The 21,795-nt window shown below is 48.6% G+C and overlaps 1 protein-coding gene across 2 annotated transcripts in view; it reads right to left on the bottom strand.

Moving 5' to 3' along the window:
• TMOD1 (tropomodulin 1) overlaps positions 1-21,795 on the bottom strand; it is an 83,928-nt gene that overhangs the window by 5,668 nt on the left and 56,465 nt on the right. For both annotated transcript variants that reach the window (XM_026506180.4, XM_026506181.4), the window contains exons 5-9: positions 21,628-21,717; positions 20,581-20,711; positions 18,820-18,927; positions 13,859-14,002; positions 2,534-2,678 (exon numbers count right to left, since the gene is read on the bottom strand). In XM_026506180.4, coding sequence (XP_026361965.1) covers positions 2,534-2,678; positions 13,859-14,002; positions 18,820-18,927; positions 20,581-20,711; positions 21,628-21,717 — 618 coding nt within the window. The remainder of the gene's footprint in view (positions 1-2,533; positions 2,679-13,858; positions 14,003-18,819; positions 18,928-20,580; positions 20,712-21,627; positions 21,718-21,795) is intronic.

The following is a 21,795-nucleotide window of genomic DNA, read 5'->3' as shown; positions in this document are numbered from 1 at the left end:
GCCTTCCCTCCCTTCTCTGTGAGTTCCTACTTTTCCTTCTAGATCTAACTCCCTAGGATAGTCCCTTCAATCCTTTTGGTCTTTATGTCTCTCTTATCTGAAATCGTAGGGCCTCCGACCTTGCCTGTGCTAGCACCCCCACCAAGAACACCTCCTGCCCTGCCCCACAATCTGTCTCTGCCCTGCAAGGCTGGCTAAAGGTCCACCGCCAACAGGGATGCTTTGCTTAACCAGCCTCTGTCCTCACAAGTCACTTCTCACGTTGTTTGGGCACACTTCGCAGGCATTCCTGAATTTTCAGGCACACCCTGAGTCTTTTCTCTCCTGAAAGGTTGTAAAGGTTCTGGAGTCAAGGAACTAGCCTTTCTGCTGCCCTTTATGTCCCTTGGCACAGTCCTGGGCACACCAGAGTTGCTTGCAAAGTGCCCGCTGTAACTAATAATGGGTGGGACTTGGCTGAGCTGCTCCCTAGAAGGGCAGTTCCTCCCAGGCTTTAGTTTCGCCAAAAGGGAACTGGGGGGGGGGGGGGGTGAGTCTGCAGGCCCTTCCAGCTCTGGCACTCTAGGACCTGGCTGTCGTAACCTCAGAAGCTGCTGGGGATAGGAGTCGGGCCTGGGTTTTGGAGTCACAGACTCTCAGGACTGGGAGAGTCCTCAAGGGCCAGGTTATCCAGCCCTGCTAATTCTGGTGCCCCTCCCCCACTGCAGCACCCCTGACCTTTGGTCATCTGGAACTTCTGTCCCTAGAAAAGGCCTCCAGGCCATTTTGTCAAGACAAAAGCTGGGTTAGCCCTGGGATAGGCAGCTAGGAGCACAGAAGAAAGCTTAATCTAAACTGGGAGGGGGAAATGTGAGGCTACGGCATATCAGAATAGAACTCAGGGCTTTGGAGTGCTGGCTTTGAAGCCGGATCCCAGCCAAGCCAAGAGCATTTAGACTGCTGGCCTTCCTCCACAACTCAGTGTAGCCATCACCTCTGTGATACCCTAATAACGATTCGTAATTATTTGTGTTTGTGCTTATTTCAAATAAGGGCACGTCAGAGAAATCCGGATACTAGGTGCATTTTTGTTTTATGGACTTTTCTAGACCTGCAGCTCTAGGAAAAAGTGGCACCTAGAGTGAGGAATGAATGAACCACTTCTGGACTGTGATATCCTCAAGAGCGGGAACCTGTATCTTCAACACCAGTGCCCCAGGGACCTTGACAAATGCTTGTTGAATTGAGTAACTCAATTTAAAGCGAGTGCAGGTGCGTAGCTCTGTGGTTATCCGCGCACAGGTTCTGGGAGTACCTGCCTTGTGCATACACAGCTACACATTCCCCTCTATTCTTCCGGTCCTTCCAGGGCATAACCGGGCCTTGGATTCATCACTAGGAAGTGACATACCCGAACTCTGAGATGTGCCTTAGCATTAAGCCCTTCGCATTTTACTGAGTGTTAGAAACAAAAACCAAAAACCCCACGTGGAGAACAGGCTTGAACTTGATGAAAAGCTCACTGAAGACGTTGTCCTTTAGAAAACACAGTTATTTCATTAGTCAATCCCAGAAAGAAGCTCTCTTTCCTTTCTTTTCTTCTTTCTTTCTGAGCTTGTTATACTTCTTTCTTTTCTGTAATAAGAGTATTATAACTTGGTTCATCTTCTTGCTTTGGTTCTAGAAAATTCACAGCTAAATATAATGATCAATTATATTAACAGACCTACTTACTCCTTTTCCTGTTTTTCCCCTCCTATATTCCTACAGCCTTGGCAGACATAGTCCTTTTTGGACACTGTTACCAAATCCTTTTAACAGCCAGCAGGGATACACACCATAAATACTCAGAGAGCTTGAAAACAACAGGCACCTGTAACCAAGTCAAAATGCTCAATTTTACTTTTCATTCGGCTGACCTGCATACTTATTTGGCCGACACTCAAAAAAAAAAAAAAAAAGATGGTGACATTTTCTTTCGTTTCCTTTTTAGAAAAAATATAAGCTATGCCTTCCACTGAGATGAAATTAATGTAACCTGCTTAACTTTCTATGAAGTCAATATTTTCAACTTTTACCTTGAAAGCCCTGTGAAGTCTGGGGGGCGTGGGGTTTGGGTAAGTAGTGCTGGTCGGTGGCTTTGGGGGCTGGACTAGCCCCAGTCCCAACGGTCAGGGGAGAGGACTCTGAGCTCAGAGAAGGGTATTGAAAGAGGAAAAGACTCCCAGTGAGCCTGAGCTCAGCCACGTTTGTTGCCTTTCATTCCATGAAAGAGGGCGCGGGGGTGCAATGGGCTCGGGCCCGCGCACCAAGCTTGTGGCAGCAGCGCGCTCAGCCTCAGCTCCCGCCGACGCGGCGCGCACAGTCCGGGGGAGGCGGCAGGCCAGGCGCCAACACAGAAGCCAAGGAATTGTGACCAACGTGAAAGTCAGGAGTCGGACTCCAGATACGTTGGAGAAGGTATCAGTGGAATATTCCCGGCGATACCGCCCCCCCCCCCCAGGACAGGTGGGAAAACGACCGGCAGGTGGGCAGGTAGCCCAGCAGCACTCACCAAGGTCATTGTTGTTCATCATCGCGTTGGACGCCCGCATCCGGGGCCCCTGCTGGGTGAAGTGGTAGCCGAATTTGAGAAGCGTTGCGTTCTTTTCCAACATGCTCACAATCTCCATTTCCACTTTGTTGCCCAGAGGCTGGCTCTTTGATGAAGAAAAGAACAGCAGTCACCACTCATCCCTTCTGTGCAGGAGCTCATCTTCTCTACTCGCAGAAAGCCTGCGCGATGGGCGGGGATTTTAGCCACTCCCCCCTCCCCAAGAACAGGGATCTGGAAGTTTGGAGAAGGGGAAGGGTCACACAGCCAGGCGTGAATGATCTGGGATTCAAACCCAGGCTCTGCTAGACGCCAAGAACAGATCTTTCCTAGAAAACTCGAGAAGGACGTATCTTCAAATGAACAAGTCTCAAGGAAATGAAAAATCCTACTCCCTAGGCTCTACTCCATACTAATGAAATCAGAATCTCCAGGAACAAGACTCAGGTGTCTGTGGTGTTTTCAAACTCCCAGGTGATGTCAATATACAGCCAGGTTTGGGAACCAGTCGCTTAGACGAATCCCTTCGATTTACAAATGAAGAAGTAGAGGCCCAAAGATGGAAAAGGATTTGCCTGAGGTCACACAGTAAGTTGGGAATGTCCCCAGTTTGTTTTCTAAAGCCTCCCTCCTTCTGATGTTAGTTCCCTACTCCAAGATTTCTAGTGACAAAGATGGAAAGGAAACAAAAGAAAAGGAAAACCTTACGATATAGTGTTGGGAAGGATATAATGAGGATGTCCGTCAGTCTTGTTTATAATACTAGGAAAAACGGAAGTAACTTCATCCAGAGAGAGTTGCTCAAATAAATGACAGTTGAGCTTTACAAGAGAACATGACAGCTGTCAGGTGATGATGATGCAAATCGTTGGTCACAGGCCCAGAACGATGACCATGAAACAATATGGAGGAAAAAAGCCCAGTAACAAAACAGGTCATGTTTAAGTCAAGTTACCTGTATCTTCCATACACATATATATGCCTAATGCCTAGAAAAGGCCTGCAAGTGTCCTGGTGGTGGTGAGATTTAGGAGAGTTTTTGTTTTCTTCTTTGTATCTTATTGTTTGAATTTTGTTACCATGTATAATAAGATAATACAAAATAAACATAATCTTAAAGGGATTTGAAAAGACATGGAGAGCAAGCTAACATCATATCAAGGCTTAAAGACTTCCCCCCTAAGGGCAGGAACAAGACAAGAACGTTCACTTTCACCAATACTGTCCTGGGGGTCCCAGCCAGGACAAGGAGGCCCCCTTTGCCCATCTCTCCCACCCCTCACCCCTCACCTCTGGCAACCACCAGTCTGTTCTCTGTATCTATGAGCTTGCTATTTTCTGTTTTTGTTTAGGCTCCACATATAAGTGAGATCATAGGTATTTGTCTTTCTCCATCTGACTTATTTCACTTAACATGATGCCCTCCAGGTCTGTCCATGTCATTGCACACAAGATTTCCTTCTTTTTTATGACTGAGCGGTATTCCATTATATATATATGTGTGTGTGTGTATCTATATATACATGTGATATATCTATATATATATCTCACATCTTCTTTATCCATTCATCCATTGGTGGAAACTCAAGTTGTTTCCATTTCTTGGCTATTGTAAATAATGCCGCAATGAACATGGGGGTGCAGAGATCTTTTTGAATTAGTTTGTCTTTAAATACCTAGAAGTGGGATTGCTAGATCCTATGGTAGTTTTATTTTTAATTTTTTGAGGAACCTCCACACTGTTTTCCACAGTGGCTGCACCAGTCTGCATTCCCACCAACAGTGCACAAGGGTCTCCTTTTCTCCACGTTCTCTCCAACACTTGTTACTTCTTGTCCTTTTTACTTTAGCCATTTTGACAGGTGTGAGGTGATATCTCATTGTGGTTTTGACTTGCATTTCCCTGCTGATCGGTGGTGTTGGACATCCTTTCATGTGTCCGTTGGCCAGCTGGATGTCTTCTTTGGAAAAAGGTCTATTCAGATCCTCTGCCCGTTTTTTACTTGAATTTAAAAATTTTTAAATTTAAATAATTAGATAAATTTAAAACTCAGTCTCAGTGCAGATATAGAATGTTTCCACCCTCACAGAAGAGTCTGTTCGATGGCGCTCCCCTAGACTGTGAGCCTAGGGCCAGCACACAGTACCCAGTACCTCCAGGTCAAGGTTGAGGGACTGAGTGGAGGAACGAGGAACACAACTGATGCACAACATGGGAGGGCTGAGAAGATTCATTAGCCCACCAGCCAAAGGGACGAGCATGGACCTCAGCTGAGATTCTTGATGGCGATCCCCTCCCAGGTATTATGAGTTCACCAGAGCCTGTCTGGGTTCAGATGGGGCTGGGAACACCAAGCTCGGCAGGTAGAGTGACATTGGTAAAGTTCCATTGCCCATTTGTCACGACTCCTAAAAAAGCTGGGAGGAGCTCAGACCTGTCCTCAGAGGACTCAGCACAGCCCTGGGCTCTGGCCCACTTAGCCTGGCGGATAGTATAGAGAGCTTATAAGGGCCCAAGAAGGAACTGGAAGGTCCCCTGCCCACCCCACATAGCAAGAAGCCTGGCCTCTCCCTGAGGCTGCTTTCCGGGAAAGCTCTGCTAGAGCTCAGGGCTAATCTCAGAAAGCACCAGGCTCCCCAGAGTGGAGGGGCTGCCAGCATCGGCGAGGGCTGTTTCTGCAAAGCTGACATGTCGTGCCACTCAGTCCAGAGCGCAAAGCACCCCCATGCTAACTGCCCCCATTCAACCTCCCTACATCCCTGGGGAGGCAGCACTGGCAGGGGCTGGCCGCTCCGTCGTCTTAGAGATGAGTAAACTGAACCCATGTGTAGAGGGAAGCTGGACCGTGCTCCCTCTGCTTAATGCCAGAGGCAGGGCTTGACCTTGACCTGACACTGGAAAGACTTCAGAGGATCCTCTAGGCCCACATTCTCAAGCAGGCGTCCACTCGCCCTGGGACATGTGCAGATGTGTCTGGATATATTGGAGAAAATTCAGGATTCTATTAGATAATCATGGCCACTCTTCCCCGAGTGTTAATCTTCGACCAAAACCATTATTTTTACATTAAACAGTAAAATAGAAAATGTGCACACATCCTAAGAAGTATCATACTTGCTTCATTCTCAGGCTATCCCTCTTCAGGGCCTCAATCATTTCACGGATGAGAGAGGAGGCGGTGGGGACACTGCCGGGACCGGAACTCTGATCTCCTGTTTTGTGATTTAGTGATCATTGTGTGCCAGGCAATGGCATAGCACTTTCCCTAAGTGCACTCATTTTCTCCTCCCTATGAGCCTGTGGAACACGTACTATTATTATAACTTTCATCTTACAGGCGAGGTACGTGAAGAAGTATGAACAAAGTTCCCCCAAATCACAGAGCTCGTTGGTTACAGAACCAGGATTTGAACGCAGGAGGTTTCCTCATAATTTGCTAGTCCCCGCCTAACTTGGGAGCCTTGAGAGAGCTCTGAAGGCAGAGGTAGGGCTGATAAGAGGGGCTACAGGCAGACGGAGTTTGGCTCGGCGTGCAGGACAGTGATCTACCTGTTAATAGTGTCTGCACGTGGAAGGAACTGCCTGGTAAGATCGTGGCCTGCCTGTCCCTGGAGGCGTGTAGACGCAGGGTAGAGAGTGTCTTGTGACAGTCCCCTAGATTTCATTACGAACGGAGAAGGCTTAGGCTCTGTGACCTTTCAGGCTTCAGGGACCTGCATTCTGTGAATCCATGAATGGCTTGCTTGGATGGCATAAAAAAAATCAGGAGGCCACCTGGACCGTGGGTGACAGGCAGTTGGGAGTCCCCTTGGCAGAACCCCAGGGCGGGTCATGCCAGGACCGGCCACAGCAGACTGTGGCAGCAGAGCCAGGGAGAGGGGGCTGGGAAAGAACTCTGGTCCCCCTCCCTTCAGATATGCTTCAGAATTAAATCAATCACTTGTGAATAAATGTAATCTTATTATTAAAAACTCAAATGATACTAAAGCAGATTGAGTAAAGTCAGAGAGCTTCCCTCCACATCCTTAATCCCAATCCTACCCACTTTCTGCAGAGTAAGCACCAGGCCAATGGGGTGTGTTTCCCTGGATTTTTTTCTATTAAGTATCTAATAAAAATGTGTGGGTTTTTTATTTTTAATTTTTTCCTTCAAATTGATTTGTATTATACGCATTGTTCTGCAACTTGCCATTTTCATTCAACATTTTCTGGAGATCTTTCTAAGTTGGGACACAGAGAACTCCCTCGTTCCTTTGAACTGCTTCCCAGGAAGCCCTGGTACAGACGGACAGGTAGCTTGCTTCTGTGTTCCTTGTCACATGCAGTGTGGCAGTGGCTTTGCAGGGGAGGGAGCCCGTACTCTTAAGGCTGGACACGGGGCTGTGGAATGGCTAGTTTGAAAGACAGGCATATTTTGAGTTAAAATTGCCAAGAGGGTACAAAGGCTGATGGGCCCTTCAGCGGTGATGACGACTCTTGTTTCCCTGTGGCCGAGTATCATCAACCTGATGAGAAGATGACCAGATTCACTGGCTTATGAACAGCCAACCAGTACCCTAGGCGGCATCAAGTGGGTGGCTCTGGGACCCCCATTCTGGCCAAAGGCACCATGGGCATCAGGAAGCTCACTTTGTGCATCTGACGGGGCCAATCATGGCCTTTTCTTTGTGGTCCAGAAGATGTGGGCAACTGGGAATACTTAAAAAAACAATAGAAAGGAGCCCTGGGAATGATCTAGTCCAAGTTCAGGGTTGCAAACCCCGGCTGATATTAAAATTCCATCCATATCATAGCTGCCAAGTTCTGTTCTGCTTACACACCCCGAGGATGGGGCACATCACCTTTGAGTCACCTGGCTCCATCCTTGGTACCTCTGCTGGCTAGAAAGGTCTTTCTGGCCAAACTACAGCAAAGGAAAATAGTATAGCTGATTGTCACGTTGGTGATTTTAAAGTATGTCTGCCAATTCTTTGACCCTCCTCCCTTCCAAAGGTGGAGCCTGTCTCCCCTCCCTTTGAGGGTGGTTGTGCTTAGTGACTCACTTCTAACAGGTAGACCACGGCTGAAGTGACTGTGTAACTTCCAGGGCTGGCTCATAAAGAGGCACGTGTGGCTTCCTTCTTTCTCCACTTGCATCGTTCGCTCTGAGAGATGTTGGCTGCCGTATAGAGAGGACGCTCAAGCAGCCTGGGGAAGAGGTCCACACGGCAAGGGGCTGAGGCGTCCTGCCAACAGCCGTGGAGGGAGCCACCTCAGAAGCGACTTTTCCAGGCCTGGTCAGGCCCTCAGATTGCACTTGACTGCAGTCTTGTCAGAGAGCCTGGGCTGGAATCATGTGGCCAAACTGCTCCTGGATTGCTGACTCCCAGAAACGGTGAGCTCATGCATGTTTGTGTTTTTTTTATGCTGCTAAGTTTGGGAAGGTAATTTGTTACACAGCTGTAGATAACTGATACACTCACAGACAATGCTGGACAAAAAGAGCCAGACACAAAACAGCACCACGGGATTCCATTTATATGAAGCTTAAGAGCAGGCAAAACTCATCCATGGTGTTAGAAATCAGGACATGATTGGATTTGGAGGGTATTAATTGAGAGGGGGTATATGAGATGCTGGAAATGTTCTATATCTTAATCTTGGTGTTGATTACCCAGGTGTGCTTGTGTGTGTGTGTATAATGTAACAATAAAATTATTATATAATATACCATATAAATCCATATATAAATATATATATAAAAACCCATTAAGCTGTCCACTTATGATGTATTTGTTACCATGTATAAGTTACACTTTAATAAGAAGTAAACATAAGTAGGAAAGGGAATAAGGGAGGAGAGAAAGGAGATAAAAAGTCGTTTCCTGCACAAGCTAGAATCTCTCAGAGGTCAGTGCTCCCCGCCCCACTCTTCCACTATCAACTGTTCTAATTAACAGACATATCGGGACACCTGGGTGGCTCTAGGCGTATTAAGCATCTGACTCTCGATTTTGGCTCAGGTCATGGTGTCAGGGTTGTGAGATCGAGCCCCATGTCAGGCTCTGCACTGGGCGTGGAGACTGCTTAGGATTCTCTCTCCCCCTCTCCCTCTGCCTCTCCCCCCTCCCTCTCTAAAAAACCCCCAAACAACAGCAACAACAATAAAACAATAGAAATACCACCTCCCCCTTATCGAGAGAAGACACATGCCAGGTACTCATTAAGGAGTCAACGCATTAAATCCTCTAACAACCCTGTTGCACGAGTATGCATATCCTTCCCATTTTAGAGGTGAGGAGACTGAGGCATGGGTACCTTAAGTGGCCCCTCCCCACTGTGACACAGCAAGAATATGACAGAGTGGAGGCTTAGCTTGGACTCGATCCTCGTTTGACTTCAAGTGTCAGAGATTTGAAGACAGGTAATCCCTGGGTCAGTCTGTCTCCTGTCTGGAAAGCTCTGGGCTTTTCAGAGCAGAGTGCAACCTCCACTGGGGATCAGAGATGGTGCAAGATGTTTATTCTGATTCATGCTGTCTGTGTAAGAAAAGGATTTTCTTGACATCACATTTTTTTCCTCTCATTTTCACTGACTCTGTCTCATTTTTCCCTGAGAAGTGAGGTCAATGAAAGACCATACTTGGCATTTTGAGGCAGGGACAGTGACACATGCCCGTACTCTCTGGGAGGCTGGCTGTTTCCAGGCTGAACTTCTCCAGTACACATGGAGAGAGACATAAAAATTATGCACAAGCCAAGAGCTGCTGCTTCGAAGCTGAATGTAAAGGAACAAAACAGAGAACATGATTGGTGGTGAAGTCTTGCTTGCTTGGTTTTCTTCTTTTTAGCAAAACCAAAAGTCATATTCAGCCTCATTAAAAAAAACAAACACAAAACTTAGCCAGCTGCCTCGAGCATGTAATCTAAAATTAAGGGGTGTCACCCTGTGAGAAAACCTTCCGGATCCTATTCCAGTGGGGCTTGTTTTCTTTCTAAACTTATTTGCACTAGGGACATAATTCAATCTGGGTAAACAAGAAAACGCAATCCACTTCCTTTAGCTTCTTTTCGAAATATGAAGCATAACCTCACTGTCCAATATTGGAATGAAATGTGAGAAATCCCACCAATATCCCCCAGACGTGGCATGTAACTTCATTTGGGGAGGGGTCGTGTTTTCAGGCCTCGTCTGCTCCGAGGGGCAGGGAGTACCCGGTGCACCGAGGTCCTGGGGAAGGGCCTGCTGGAGGCGGCTTTGTCGGGAGTGAGGAGGGCGAATCAGGAGGGTCAGAGACTCATCATTTGCATTTGGCCAACCTGGGACGGAGAGGGCGGGCAGGCACCCCATACGCGGTGCCTGCTCCTGGGGGCTGAGGGTCTCGCCTGTCCGGCCACAAATGCAGCCTGTCTGGAAATTGGGACACCCCGGTTCCGGCCCAGCTCTGGCACTGACTTGATGCTCAGCACGTTCCGTCCCTTCTTTGATCCTCAGTTTACCCACCTGCAGAAGGAGGGCGGGACTAGACATTTTCTCAATGCCTCTGGCGCTGGGTCCCAGACTCTCTGCCCCCTCCCCCCTCCCCCCTCCCTGCTGGCCCTGGGCCACTGGAGGCAGAGCACAGCATTGCTTGGAGATAGAGAGAGATGACTGAGTAAACAAACAGCCCCAGGATCCCAGTGCCCGGATCTGGGTCCTAAGCCAGCCAGCCAGCCAGGCTCTTGTCACCGGGGCAGAACTCCCCAAGTCCCTTTCTCCTTTGTTTGGCCGTATAAGGAAGAAGGAGGACAGAGGCTCGCTAACACAGGTTACAGTCCCAAGGGCTGAGGGGAAAGCTGCGGCCTCTGAGGACCTTGGTGACTAACCAGGAATGAGGAATAAATCACATACCACTCATCACCTCCTCTGTGGCACACCCCTCAGAGCCCAGTGCTGGGGCACCCGAGCAGAGACGCACTGTGAGAGGCCCTGGTGGCCTTCCCTAGATTCCAGGCCTGGGGAAGCACTGCCCCACAGCTCCCCCTCCTCTGTCTGGTCTCCCAGGCCCTGACGCTTGCCTCAATTCCTCTGCTATCCAGCTGGGAACCATCTTTCCAGAACACAGCCCACAGCCCACAGCCCACTTTCACTCAACCTACCCATTCAGAGCCCTTTGGATTTCTAACTCCCTTTCTGGCTTCTTCCAGGGGATGGGCTCCATGGCTTTCCCCTCTCCTTCTTTGTGTTCATGCACCTGAGATGCCACGGTCTCCATCCACTTCACTCTCTGAGATACTATCCATCCTAGGAGTTTATCGCGAACTCCTCCTCCTCCAAGAAGCCCTCCAAGATATCTGCCCCTGACTGAGATTGCTTCCGCAAAGGCCCGCCGTCTGTGGCTCGCTGAAGCACCTGGTTCAGTGATCATTTCTGTACTTGCTGCCTTCCTGTCTGGTGTGGAATCGCTGGAGGGCAGAGCCAGAGCCTCATTCATATACAGAGCCTAGCAGCGCCCTGGGGTTCAGCCAGCACTCCTCAAATGCTCAGATGAAACAAAAACAGAGGCTCCCAGGATGGTGGGGGGAGGTGGTGACCAGCGCTCTAGCCTCACAGCAAGGGAAAGGGACTGCCAAAAAAAGCCAAGTAAGACCCACACAAAACTACAGTCGGATTCAAAAGACCAGAGAAGCATAGTTCACGGACTCTGGAGTCACCTCGGCCTGGGTTCAAACCTCGCCTCTGTCACTTACTCACTGTGTGACCACAGGCAGTTTGCAGAGCCTGTCTGGGCCTTATGTCCTCCACCACAACACAGAGTGGGTTATAATTCCCACTCACAAAGAGTCTTTGAGAGCGTGAAATGGGATCGTGGATACATGGCACCTCCTCGGTAAAGGAACTCTCAGAGCACCGCGTGAACTCTCTAGGGCACCTCTGGAGTAATCATAAAAGTTCACGACCTCATAGTTGACATCTGTCATTTCCTTAGAAGTAGAAATTCTTATGATCCTCATTTTGTAAGTGAGGAAACTGAGGCTCAGGGAAGTGAACGTTCTCACACCAGGGTGTTCAGTGAGGGGGAGGGTGCCAGGCAGCACTGGCTCGGACTCTGGGCTCAGCCGGGGCGGACAGCAGGGAGAGGGAAGGTAGGCAACTCACTCTCGGGCAGCTGTCATCACAAGGACCTGAGGCCAGCGCTCTGGGTCAATTCTGGCCAACATTCTGCCCCTGGAGTCAGGTTTCAGCTGAGCTGGGAGACCCCGACTCCCTGCCCAGCCAGGCTTGGAGTCACACGAGTAGCCAATCCCAGGCCTTGGCCCAGGGCTGCTGCTAAGCCTGCTGCATGCCTTTGTTCCAGTGGATCTGCCCCTCCTGCCTGCAGTAAAGCAGGATCAGCAGAGGCAGAAAGAGTGGGAATGGGGAGGGGCTGGGAAAGGGTGATGCAGCAGCAGCCGTTGGCATGCGAGAGATGCAGGAGTCCAGGGTAGCAAATTCACTCAAGGGCTGGTACTCTATGTGAATTAGAAAAAAGTACCTTCTCTGGGTGAACAAGCCTCATACAAAGGCTTGGAGAATAGAGTGTGGGTTGGATTTTGCACCTGGCCCCTTGTGCAGTGAACAACATACACAACGACCCAGGGCAGCCCTGCTTACCAAGCACCACTGAGGGGCCAAGTTCTGAGCTGGGCACTGAAATAAAGAGATGGTTCAAATACAGCACCAGCTTCCGAGAAGCTCATGGGAAGCTGAAGTGCTAGGAGAACACAGGGAGGGATCACTTAACTCTCTCTGGGGAGAGGGTTAGAGGCCCTAAGGTAAGCTAATGGGAGAAAGTAGTGATATGCTGGGTCTGAAAAAAAAAAAAACAGTTGTATTTGTAGTGTTTGCCAATTTCCATAGTGTAAATGTTCCCACCAGGAGCGACTTCAAGGTACCAGCATGCCATCACCGAAGTGGAGTGAGAAGCGATGCCTACAATCAGCTCTGGCAAGTTGGCTCTAGAACACCGCAGGGGGGAGAGACTTCAACTGAATCCAGAAGGAAGACGAGGGCTTCTCCAGGCAGAGAAGGGGTAGGGGTGGAAGAGGACATTCCAGGATGAAAGACAACCAAGAGCAAAGGCATGGAGGCGCACAAGTGGGGAGTTTTCAAGGGCTTATGACTGGGAAGGGTAATGCTTTAGTTCTGCACTTGCACAGGGGCACACGCCTGCCGTGAGTCCCCGAGCTGCACACTGAAGTTTTGTGCACTTTCCCATATGTGTGTGGTATTCTGCCATCAGGATGAAAAGTACAGATAGTCTCATTCAGGAATAACCACTGTTTACAATGTTGCTACATTTCCTTCCAATCTTTTCCCCATGCACGTATTTATATGACCATCCTGCAAACATTCTCAGGTAGGAAAACAAAAGATCCCTATCCAGAGCCCCTAAAGAAGACAGCATTTTAACATTAAAAGCAACGTGGTGTCATGGAAAGAGTGTGGGCTTTGGAGTCACAGAGACCCAAATTCGAATCCCGCTTCCCAATGTGCTAAGTGGGTGGTGCTGAGAAAGTTGCTTGTCTCAGCCTGTCCAGGCTGCTTCTCCTGCAGACTGAGTCAGAGACACCCACATCCTGCAGCGTTGTTGGGAAGGTCAGACACGATGTGTGTAAGGTGTGTTGGATAGAGTGCAGCCCACAATAGACCCTTAGCCCAGGCACCATAGATACTGCAGCTGGCATCATCTTAGAGAGTCAGGACTGCAAGGCTCACCCTGATAATAAATGACTGAGCCACAGAAGTCACAGAGAAATGGCAACCCCATAAGGAAAAAGTCAAACTAGTGTTTGCCCAGAGAATAAAGCCAGTGGTAAGGAGACTCAAAAGCCCACTGAGGGGGTGGACGGGGGTGTTGGAAGAAAATAGGGGTATTTAGCCTGGTGAGGAAGACTCCAGTGGTTTATAATATCTGTGCCCCCGATGTGTCCCACGTGCAGCAGAGAACAGAATTGAGCCCAATAAATGGGCCTTGCAGGAAGCTGATTTCTACTGGATATGGGGAAAGATATTCTCACTAAGAACTGAAGGGGTGACCTTGGTAAGGAATGAGCTCCCGTCACGAGGGGTATACAAGCAGAAGCTGGCAGAGGACTTGATGGGCATGATGAAGAAGGAAGATGAACATGGTGGCGGGTGTGGACCAGCGAGCTTTGGGGTGCCTTGTAGCTGGGCCTTGGGTCTGCTCTGTCCAGCAGCACCTACCCACCCATCAGGACATGGGCAAGGGCAGAACCGCAAGCACCCTGTAGTGAAGGACACAAAGAGACCCTTGTGCCTCTTACCTGGTTATCGATTTTCAGTTCCACTAGAGAAGTGTTGTATGGAAGAGCTTCCACCAGGTGCAGGATCCCGGCTCCGGAAATGAAGTTGGATTCCACATTCAGCGTCTTCAACACCTTATTTACCTTGAGCATCTCCGCAAGGGCCTTGGAGTTCAGGAGAAAAGCAAGGGTACCCGTGAGTCCCCCTGAGCAAGGCTGGAGCCCCTCCTGGGTAGAACCTAAAATACCACGAGGGCCTTGCTGGGAGCGAACATTCCTTGCACACTCACGCTGCTCAAGCCAGGGACCAGGCAAGACAGTCTCTACAGCCTCCTTCACGAAGCACAACTCCCATGTCTCTCCTCCCCTCCAATGTGCCGTGGCTCCCGAACCCCTAACTGGAGAATTCCACACTCCTTAGCCTGCATCCAGCCTCGATCACCCGGTTCTCCTCCCTTGCTCCGCCTCAAGGCTCACTGCTCCCTGACAGCGGGGCTGATCTCGGCTCCCTGTGCACGCCTGGTGCTCTCGCACTGCTTTGCCTTTGCTTGGCCTGTCTCTGCCGCCTGGGGTGCCCTTTCCTTTCTACTTCACTCATCCAAACCCTGCCTGTCCTTCAAGGCCATTCTCAATTCCTCCCCAGGAGCCTTTATACTGACGGCCCCAGCTAGCTGTGGCCTGTGCTCTTGCACTTTGTGGAATTTATCCATAACCTCCCTCATGGAACTTGCGTTCCTCTGTTCAGAGTTGTTTTTATACTGGTGTTGTCTCTGCTATTAGCCTATCTACTCTCAATGGGATGAAATGCACCTTATTCATCCCCTGGTGCCCACATGCTCAGCACACAGTAGGTTCTCAGTCACTGTTCGATGAGTGACTAGTGGAGTCCCGACCTCCCTGCATGCCCTCCACTTGTCGCTTCAATTTCCCTGTTGGGATTCCATGGAGTCATTGTTCTCTTTGAGCAGCAGAGAGCAGAGAAGGACGCCTGGGAAACCACCCCACTGGGCAAGTGACCAGGGCAAATGGGAGGAGAGGAGCTCAGGTGGCCCCCAGCACGTTTCAGGGGAATTCAGCCAGGGGGTGTGGATGACAATCAGAGCCTCTGAAGGAAATGAGGTAATTAGCAGTTGGTGGAAACGATGTGTCATGGAGGAAAGAGGACACCAGCAGCTGATAGCCCAGGATGTACCATCAGTGGGCCCTGGTTGTCCGAAATGACTCTCTGAGCCAGCAACGCCCTTCCCACCATCCCTGCTTGAGGAAACTCTATACTAGCTCAGCTCCCAGAAAGCCTTTCTTGTTGAAATCATCCTTCCCTCCTGCCCCCCACCCCCTGCTTCCATGTGTCCCCAGGATGGCATGCTGGCTTTCTCTAGGACCCTGAGGAGGTTGGACACTCCTGAGGAGAGGGCCCCAGGCTGTGTTCTTTCCATAGCAGCTCTCTTGCTCCCCAGAAAAGGCCTGTCCAGGCCCGATAATCAAAATATTTAGTAACTGATAGGCAGTGCACCAGGCCAATCCGAGTGGACCAGCTGGTGCCTGAGCAGGTCCTGCAGACCCTGTCATGCCAGGTGTCCACTCTTTTCTGGATCATGGTAGAGGAATGGGGGTGCAGGGAGAGGAGCTGGGGCAGGGAGTAGGGGTGCTTACAGAGCTTTTCACTCATATGTGGAATTTAAGAAACAAATGAACAAAGAAAAAAAAAGAGATACACACAAAAATAGACTCTTAAATAGGGAGAACAAACTGGTGGTTGCCAGAGGGGAGGTGGGTGGGAGGATGGGTGAAATGGATAAGGGGGATTAAGAGTACACTTATCTTGGTGAGCACTGGGGAATGTACAGAAATGTTGAATCATTATATTGAACACCAGACACTATTATAACATTAATTATACTTCAATTAAAAATCAATTTTTAAATAAAATTGATTGTTATTAAATAGACTTCAAAGCCAGGAAAGTTATCAGGGATAAAGAAGGGCATTACAGAATGACAAAGGGGTCAATTCCCCAAGAAGACATAACAATCCCTAACGTACATGTGCCGAACAACAGAGCGTCAAGCTGTAACAGGGAAAGCTGATAGAAGTGCAAGGAGAAACATGAATCACTGCTGGAGTTGGAGATCTCAACAGCCCTCGATCAGAAATGGAAAGATCCAGAAGGCTGAAAATCAGTAAGGCCATAATTGAACTCAACAACACCATTAATCAACTGGATGGAAGTGACATTTATAGGCTACTTCTTCCTACGACAGCAGAATGCACATTCTTCTCAAGTTCACACAGAACATTCACCAAGATAGATCACATTCTGGGCCATGTAACACACCTTAACAAATGGAAAAGAACAGAAATCATACAACATCTGCTCTCAGAGCTCAGCAGAATTGAACTAGAACTCAGTAACAGAAAGATAACATTGAAAATCCCCAAATATGTGGTAATTAAACAACACATTTCTAAATAACACACGGGGCAAAAAAGAAACCTTAAGAGAAATTAAAGTTTTTGAACTAAATGAAAATGAAAACATACCTTATTAAAATTTGTGCGATGCAGTGAAAGTAGTGTTGAGAGGGAAATATCGGGTGTTGAATGCATATATTAAGAAAGAAGAAAAATCTAAATTCAATAATCTAAGTTTCCATTTTAGAAAACTTTTAGAAGATCAAATTAAATCCAAAGTAACCGGAAGAAATAAATAAGAATTAGAGCAGAAATCAATGAAGCTGAAAACGGAAAATCAATACAGAAAATTAGTGAAGCGAAAAGCAGATACTTTGAAAAGATCAGTAAAATTGATAAGTGTCAAGCCAGGCTAAAGAGAGAGAGAGAGAACACAAATTACTAATATCAGAAATGAAAGAGGCCTCTTACTACAGATCCCATGTAAATTGAAAGGATAATAAAGGGATACTATGAACAACTCTTATGTCCACAAATTTGATAACCTGGATGAAATGGACGAATTCCTTGAAAGACACAATGTGACAAAGCTCACATAAGAAGAAACAGACAACTTGAATAGGCCTTTACTTATTAAAGAAATAGAATCAATAATTAATAACTTTCCGAAACAAAGCACCAGGCCCACATGGTGAATTCTACCAAATATTTAAGGAAGAAATGATACCAATTCTCCACAATCTCATTCAGAGAATTGAAGCAGTGGGAATACTTCCTAACTCATTCTATGAGGCCAGCATTATCCTAATACCAATACAAAGACATTACAGGAAAACGACAGACCAATATCTCCCGTGAACATAGATGCAAAAATCCTCAAAAACATAGCAAATTGAATCCAACAATGTATAAAAATGTTATATACCATAACCAGTGGGGTTTATCCCAAGTAGCCAAGGCTGGTTCAACACTTGAAAATCAATTAATGTAACCCATCACATCAACAGGCTAAAAAAGAAAAGTCACATATCGTATCAGTAGATGCAGAAAAAGCATTTGACAAAATCCAACACCCATTCATAATAAAAACGCTCAGTAAATTAGAAATAGCTGAGAACTTCCTCAACTTGGCAAGGAGTATCTGTAAAAAACCTACAGTTAATATCATGCTTAATGGTAAGAAACTTGAAATGTTATTACTAAGATTAGGTACAAGGCAAGGATGAACCCCTTCGCCACTCCTTTTCAACATCAGAATAGAAGTTCTAGCTAATGCAATAGGCAGGAAAAGGAAATCAAATGTGTGTGTGTGTGTGTGTGTGTGTGTGTGTGTGTGTGTATGTATTGGGAAGAAGAAATAAATGTTTGCAGCTGATATGATTGTCTCTGTAGAAAGAATTGACAAAAAAACCCTCCTGGGACTAATAAATGATCATAGCAAGGTTGCAGGATGGCAAGGTTGATATACAAAAACTAATCACTTTCCTATATTCAGCAAGAAACAAGTGGAATAGGAAATTAAAAACACAATATCATTTACATTAGTACCCTCAAAAGTGAACTACTTAGGTATAAAGCTAACAAAATAGGTAGAAGATCTACAGGAGGAAAACTGTAAAACTCTGGTGTATAAAGAACTCAAGAAATAGATAGTCCATGTTCATGGATAAGAAGACTCAACATTGTCAAGATATCAGTTCTTTCCCGCTTGATCTACAAGTTCAGTGCGACCCCAGTCAAAATTCCTGCAAGTTATTTTGTGGCTATTAACAAACTGATTGCTACTTACTGATTAACTGCCATCCCTGGTAAGCTAATTCTTGCACTTCTAACCTGCTATTAGTGTTGGAATAATCATACTATACTGTCAGCCTTTGGTTGTCTGCATGGCCAAATGGACTGTTACGTTCATCAAAGTGGGAGCTATGACTGTCAGTCATAGTTGTATTCTCAGAGCATAATTCAGTGCTGGACACAGACTCTCAATAAATACGTTTTAATATTTAAAAAAAAGAAAAAAAGAATTGATGGCTACCTTATAATAAGTACAATTTAATTTGATCAGCAATATCTTTAAGACTTGGGCAAAAAACAGATAAAATTGATCGTCAGGACCCACTGAGTAAGACAATGATTTTAGATATAGAGAAACTGAAGCCCAAGGAGGGGCAGGTACTTGTCTAATGTGATGTGCCGAGTGGAGACAGATCTGCTTTAGAGCCAACGTGACTTGCATTTAAATCTTAGCTCCACCTCTCACTTGCTGCGCAACTTTGGACAAAGCAAAATGCCCGAACTCCCTGCACTCCAGGTGCTTCATCTGCAAAGTGGGGAGGCCTGCACCCCTGAGATCAGGGGGGATTGTGGATATTAACTAGGGTAATGTACAGATGTTGCCCGGATAACGGCCACTGTGTTCACACCCTCTCCTGGCTCCCGGCCCTTTGCCTTTCACCACACCACACGGGGTTCTTCGTCAGCGGAGTTCGGCCAGCCCTGAGGCCACAAGCATCACTCCTTCCGTTTCTATGACCCCCGCTCTCAATGCAGCAGGACTGAAAGGTACATACATGAGCCACAGGGTCATTGCTCCGCGTTCCCACGATGCTGAACTTCTTCACATACGAGTTATCTTTCAGGGCTTCCGCATATGCCTTGAGAGTTGGTATGGGGATATTCTGCAGAGAGAAAGGCAGGCGGTAAGGAGCAGCCCAGACCAGGCTCAGGTTGGGCAGACAGATGGGGCAGTAACCCTCTCACACATGTGGACTGATTCCTAGTAGGTCTCTGACCAAATAGCAGAATGGCAAAGGGTTCTGGCTTTGCCCCACATGGCTGAGATTTGGAGAGAACTTTCTGGTAAACAGATTGAGAAAATCCTCCCTGACAATTTGGGGTAGGACCCAAAGCTATCTGTGCAGGTGGAGACCAGAGAAAACCAAGGCAGAGGGTGCAGAGGACTGTTGTGCCAAGAGCTCAGGACTGGGGTGTGGGGGTGGGCAGGGCCTCGGCCTCTGCCCGGACAACTGGCCATGTTTCTGACTCTCTCTGTGACTCTAGGCGAGGTCTCCTCCTCTCTCTGTTTCTGGATCACCAAGGTGGGGGCTGTGCACTGCTCCAGATGATCTCTAGGAGACATCTGTCCCGGAGAGTCTCAGGTGTACCGCACATCAGAGGTCCCCGGGGAAACTTCTATAAAATGCTCATGCGTGGGTCTGAACCAGACCTATAAATTCAGAATCTCGGGGGGTGAGGGTGGGTGGGCATTGGCATAGATTTCTTAATCTTCTCAGATGGAAACTGCTGATCTGGTCCAACCTTCTCACACTCGGAAGGGAAGCTGAGGCCTGGAGAGGGACGAGCCACAGCCATGGCCAGGTTCCACAGCCCTACGCTGCTCCGAGCCAGTGTTCACTGCCAGGGCACAGGGTTCTGAGCTGTGCCAGGGCCTCCCACGGGGCACACGGCAGACAATGGAGGCATCCGAGAGGAAACCTGGCTGTGTATGCACGGATCTCTCATTTCAGAGCGTCACGTTAGCTCCCCGTGGGAGCAGAGCCTGGGGAGGCCAGGTGGAGGAGAACACTGCGGGCGCAGCTTTCCAATCAGATTATGCCGTGGGGCTGGCAGCCACTTAAAAGAAAGTGGAGAAGAAAGGAAAGAGGAGCCGGGGAGTGGGGGGCCCACTTCTTCTCTTACCCCACACCCTCCCAGAACTAATCCCGCTGGCCTCCGGGCTGAGCAGGTGGGCAGGCAGCTGGTCCTGCTTCTGAATTCCTCCTGCAGCCTGTCCAGGGTAGGACTGCTTGTCCATCTGACCCTCCTCTGCCCTTGGTGGTCACACAGGAAACATCCGGACACATATGGGCTGACAGCTCCCTGCCAGAGCTGCAGAATGAGGCTGACTATACATACGATAGAGCACTGATGCTTCAGGGGTTGGCCCCTCCCAGGGCTGCGGGACACCACACGCCTGCTGGGCACAGGCTTTTTCCAGCCTTGGGATCCCCGGCAGTCAGGTGTGTCTGACTTAACGATTTTAGCTTGGAGAAGCTCTCAGTGTTTCGAATAACAAGGTAGGTTTCCAGAATTGAAACTGTGTTGGCCCATGGTGAACACCTGGGCCTGAAGAAACCAGGGCTATAGGACGTGTTTGTTTGCACTGCCCAGGTCTTTTAGAGGTTTGGCCCCTTTCCTGATCCAGAAGCACCCAGAACCCAAACCGGACCCTGTTCTCTCCACACAGCCAAGCCTGGGACCCAGACATTGGGGTGACACAGACATGGCTCCTCCCACCCACCCCGGGTGAAGCGAAATAAAAAGGACTTCACCCGGATATTGTTGAGGTTAACCTCCTCAAGTTTTGGGTCATTGTTCTTTATCCGCTCCAGGGTTTCCTCGACGTCTGTTGAATTTGGCTCTTCATCGGGCACAGGCTTGTATTGTGTCGGCTTGATCACGCCTAGAGTGACGGACAAAAGAGAGGTGGCTCACGGAAACACGGGGACCCTCTCCCTCCACACGAGGATTCCCTGGGAGGAAGCAGCAGCAGGGTGCGGGCACAAGAGAAGGCTGTGCATTCCTGGGGCGCCGGGAGGGGCCAGGAGAAGCGCTGGCTGCGCCCTGCTTGGACTCGGCCTCTGCCATCCCACAAGGACAGGGTGAATGACTGAAACCCTCTGACCCTCTGTGTCCTCATCCGTAAAGTGCAGGCAGTCACTCTACCTCATGGACTCTTGTGAGGAGAAAAGGAAGTCTGAACGTGAGAGAAACATATAAGCGTTCCAGAGAGAGGGTACCCTCGCTGCTTTCAGGGGCCAAAATGCCAGCGTGGGACAATGCAAGGGAACAAGGAAAACTATGCAATATGGTCACAAGAAAGGACAAGGGGACTCACGGAACAAAAGAGGCACCAGGAGACAGACCCGTGTGGATGTGTAGAAATTCATGCTCATGATGGAGTCCAAGCCAGCGGCGAAGGGATGGACTTTGCACAGAACAGGATTGTCCCCGGGGGAGAGGCATTAAAAATGACAGTCTGATCTCATCCCACACCACACCCACACACGGACTCCAGGGGGAGCAAGAAGTTGAATACAAGAGGCAGACCTCTAAAACTTTCAGAAGAAAATACAGGAGGACGTTTTTATCATATGAGGATGGAGAAGTCCTGCATGAACAAGACACAAATCCCAGCAAAGGAAAAGGAGAAGGTGGATCGATTTGGCTACATAAAAATTTAAAACGTCTGCGCTGAGCCAGAGAGCATGAGTGGGCAGCGGAAGCAAGAAGCACGGGGACACCTTCGCTTCCAGGGCGTCGTGTCGCTGGGGGCAGGGGAGGGCGGCCCAAGCTGGGGAGCAGGGCCGTGTACTCACTGTTGAGTCCCTCCTTGTTCACGATGGAGCTGCTGCCCAGGGCCTGGTAGTACTGCTGGCTGCTCATGAGCGTGTGCATGCCCAGGATGGCTGCGGGGACAGGGGCGGCCCGTGACGTTCCACACCCCGGGAATGTTTGCTCACGGAAACGGCAAGAAACACTTGATG

Source organism: Ursus arctos, unplaced genomic scaffold (assembly GCF_023065955.2).
Source record: "Ursus arctos isolate Adak ecotype North America unplaced genomic scaffold, UrsArc2.0 scaffold_18, whole genome shotgun sequence".
NCBI lineage: Eukaryota > Metazoa > Chordata > Mammalia > Carnivora > Ursidae > Ursus > Ursus arctos.
This window is presented reverse-complemented; position numbering and strand designations above follow the sequence as displayed.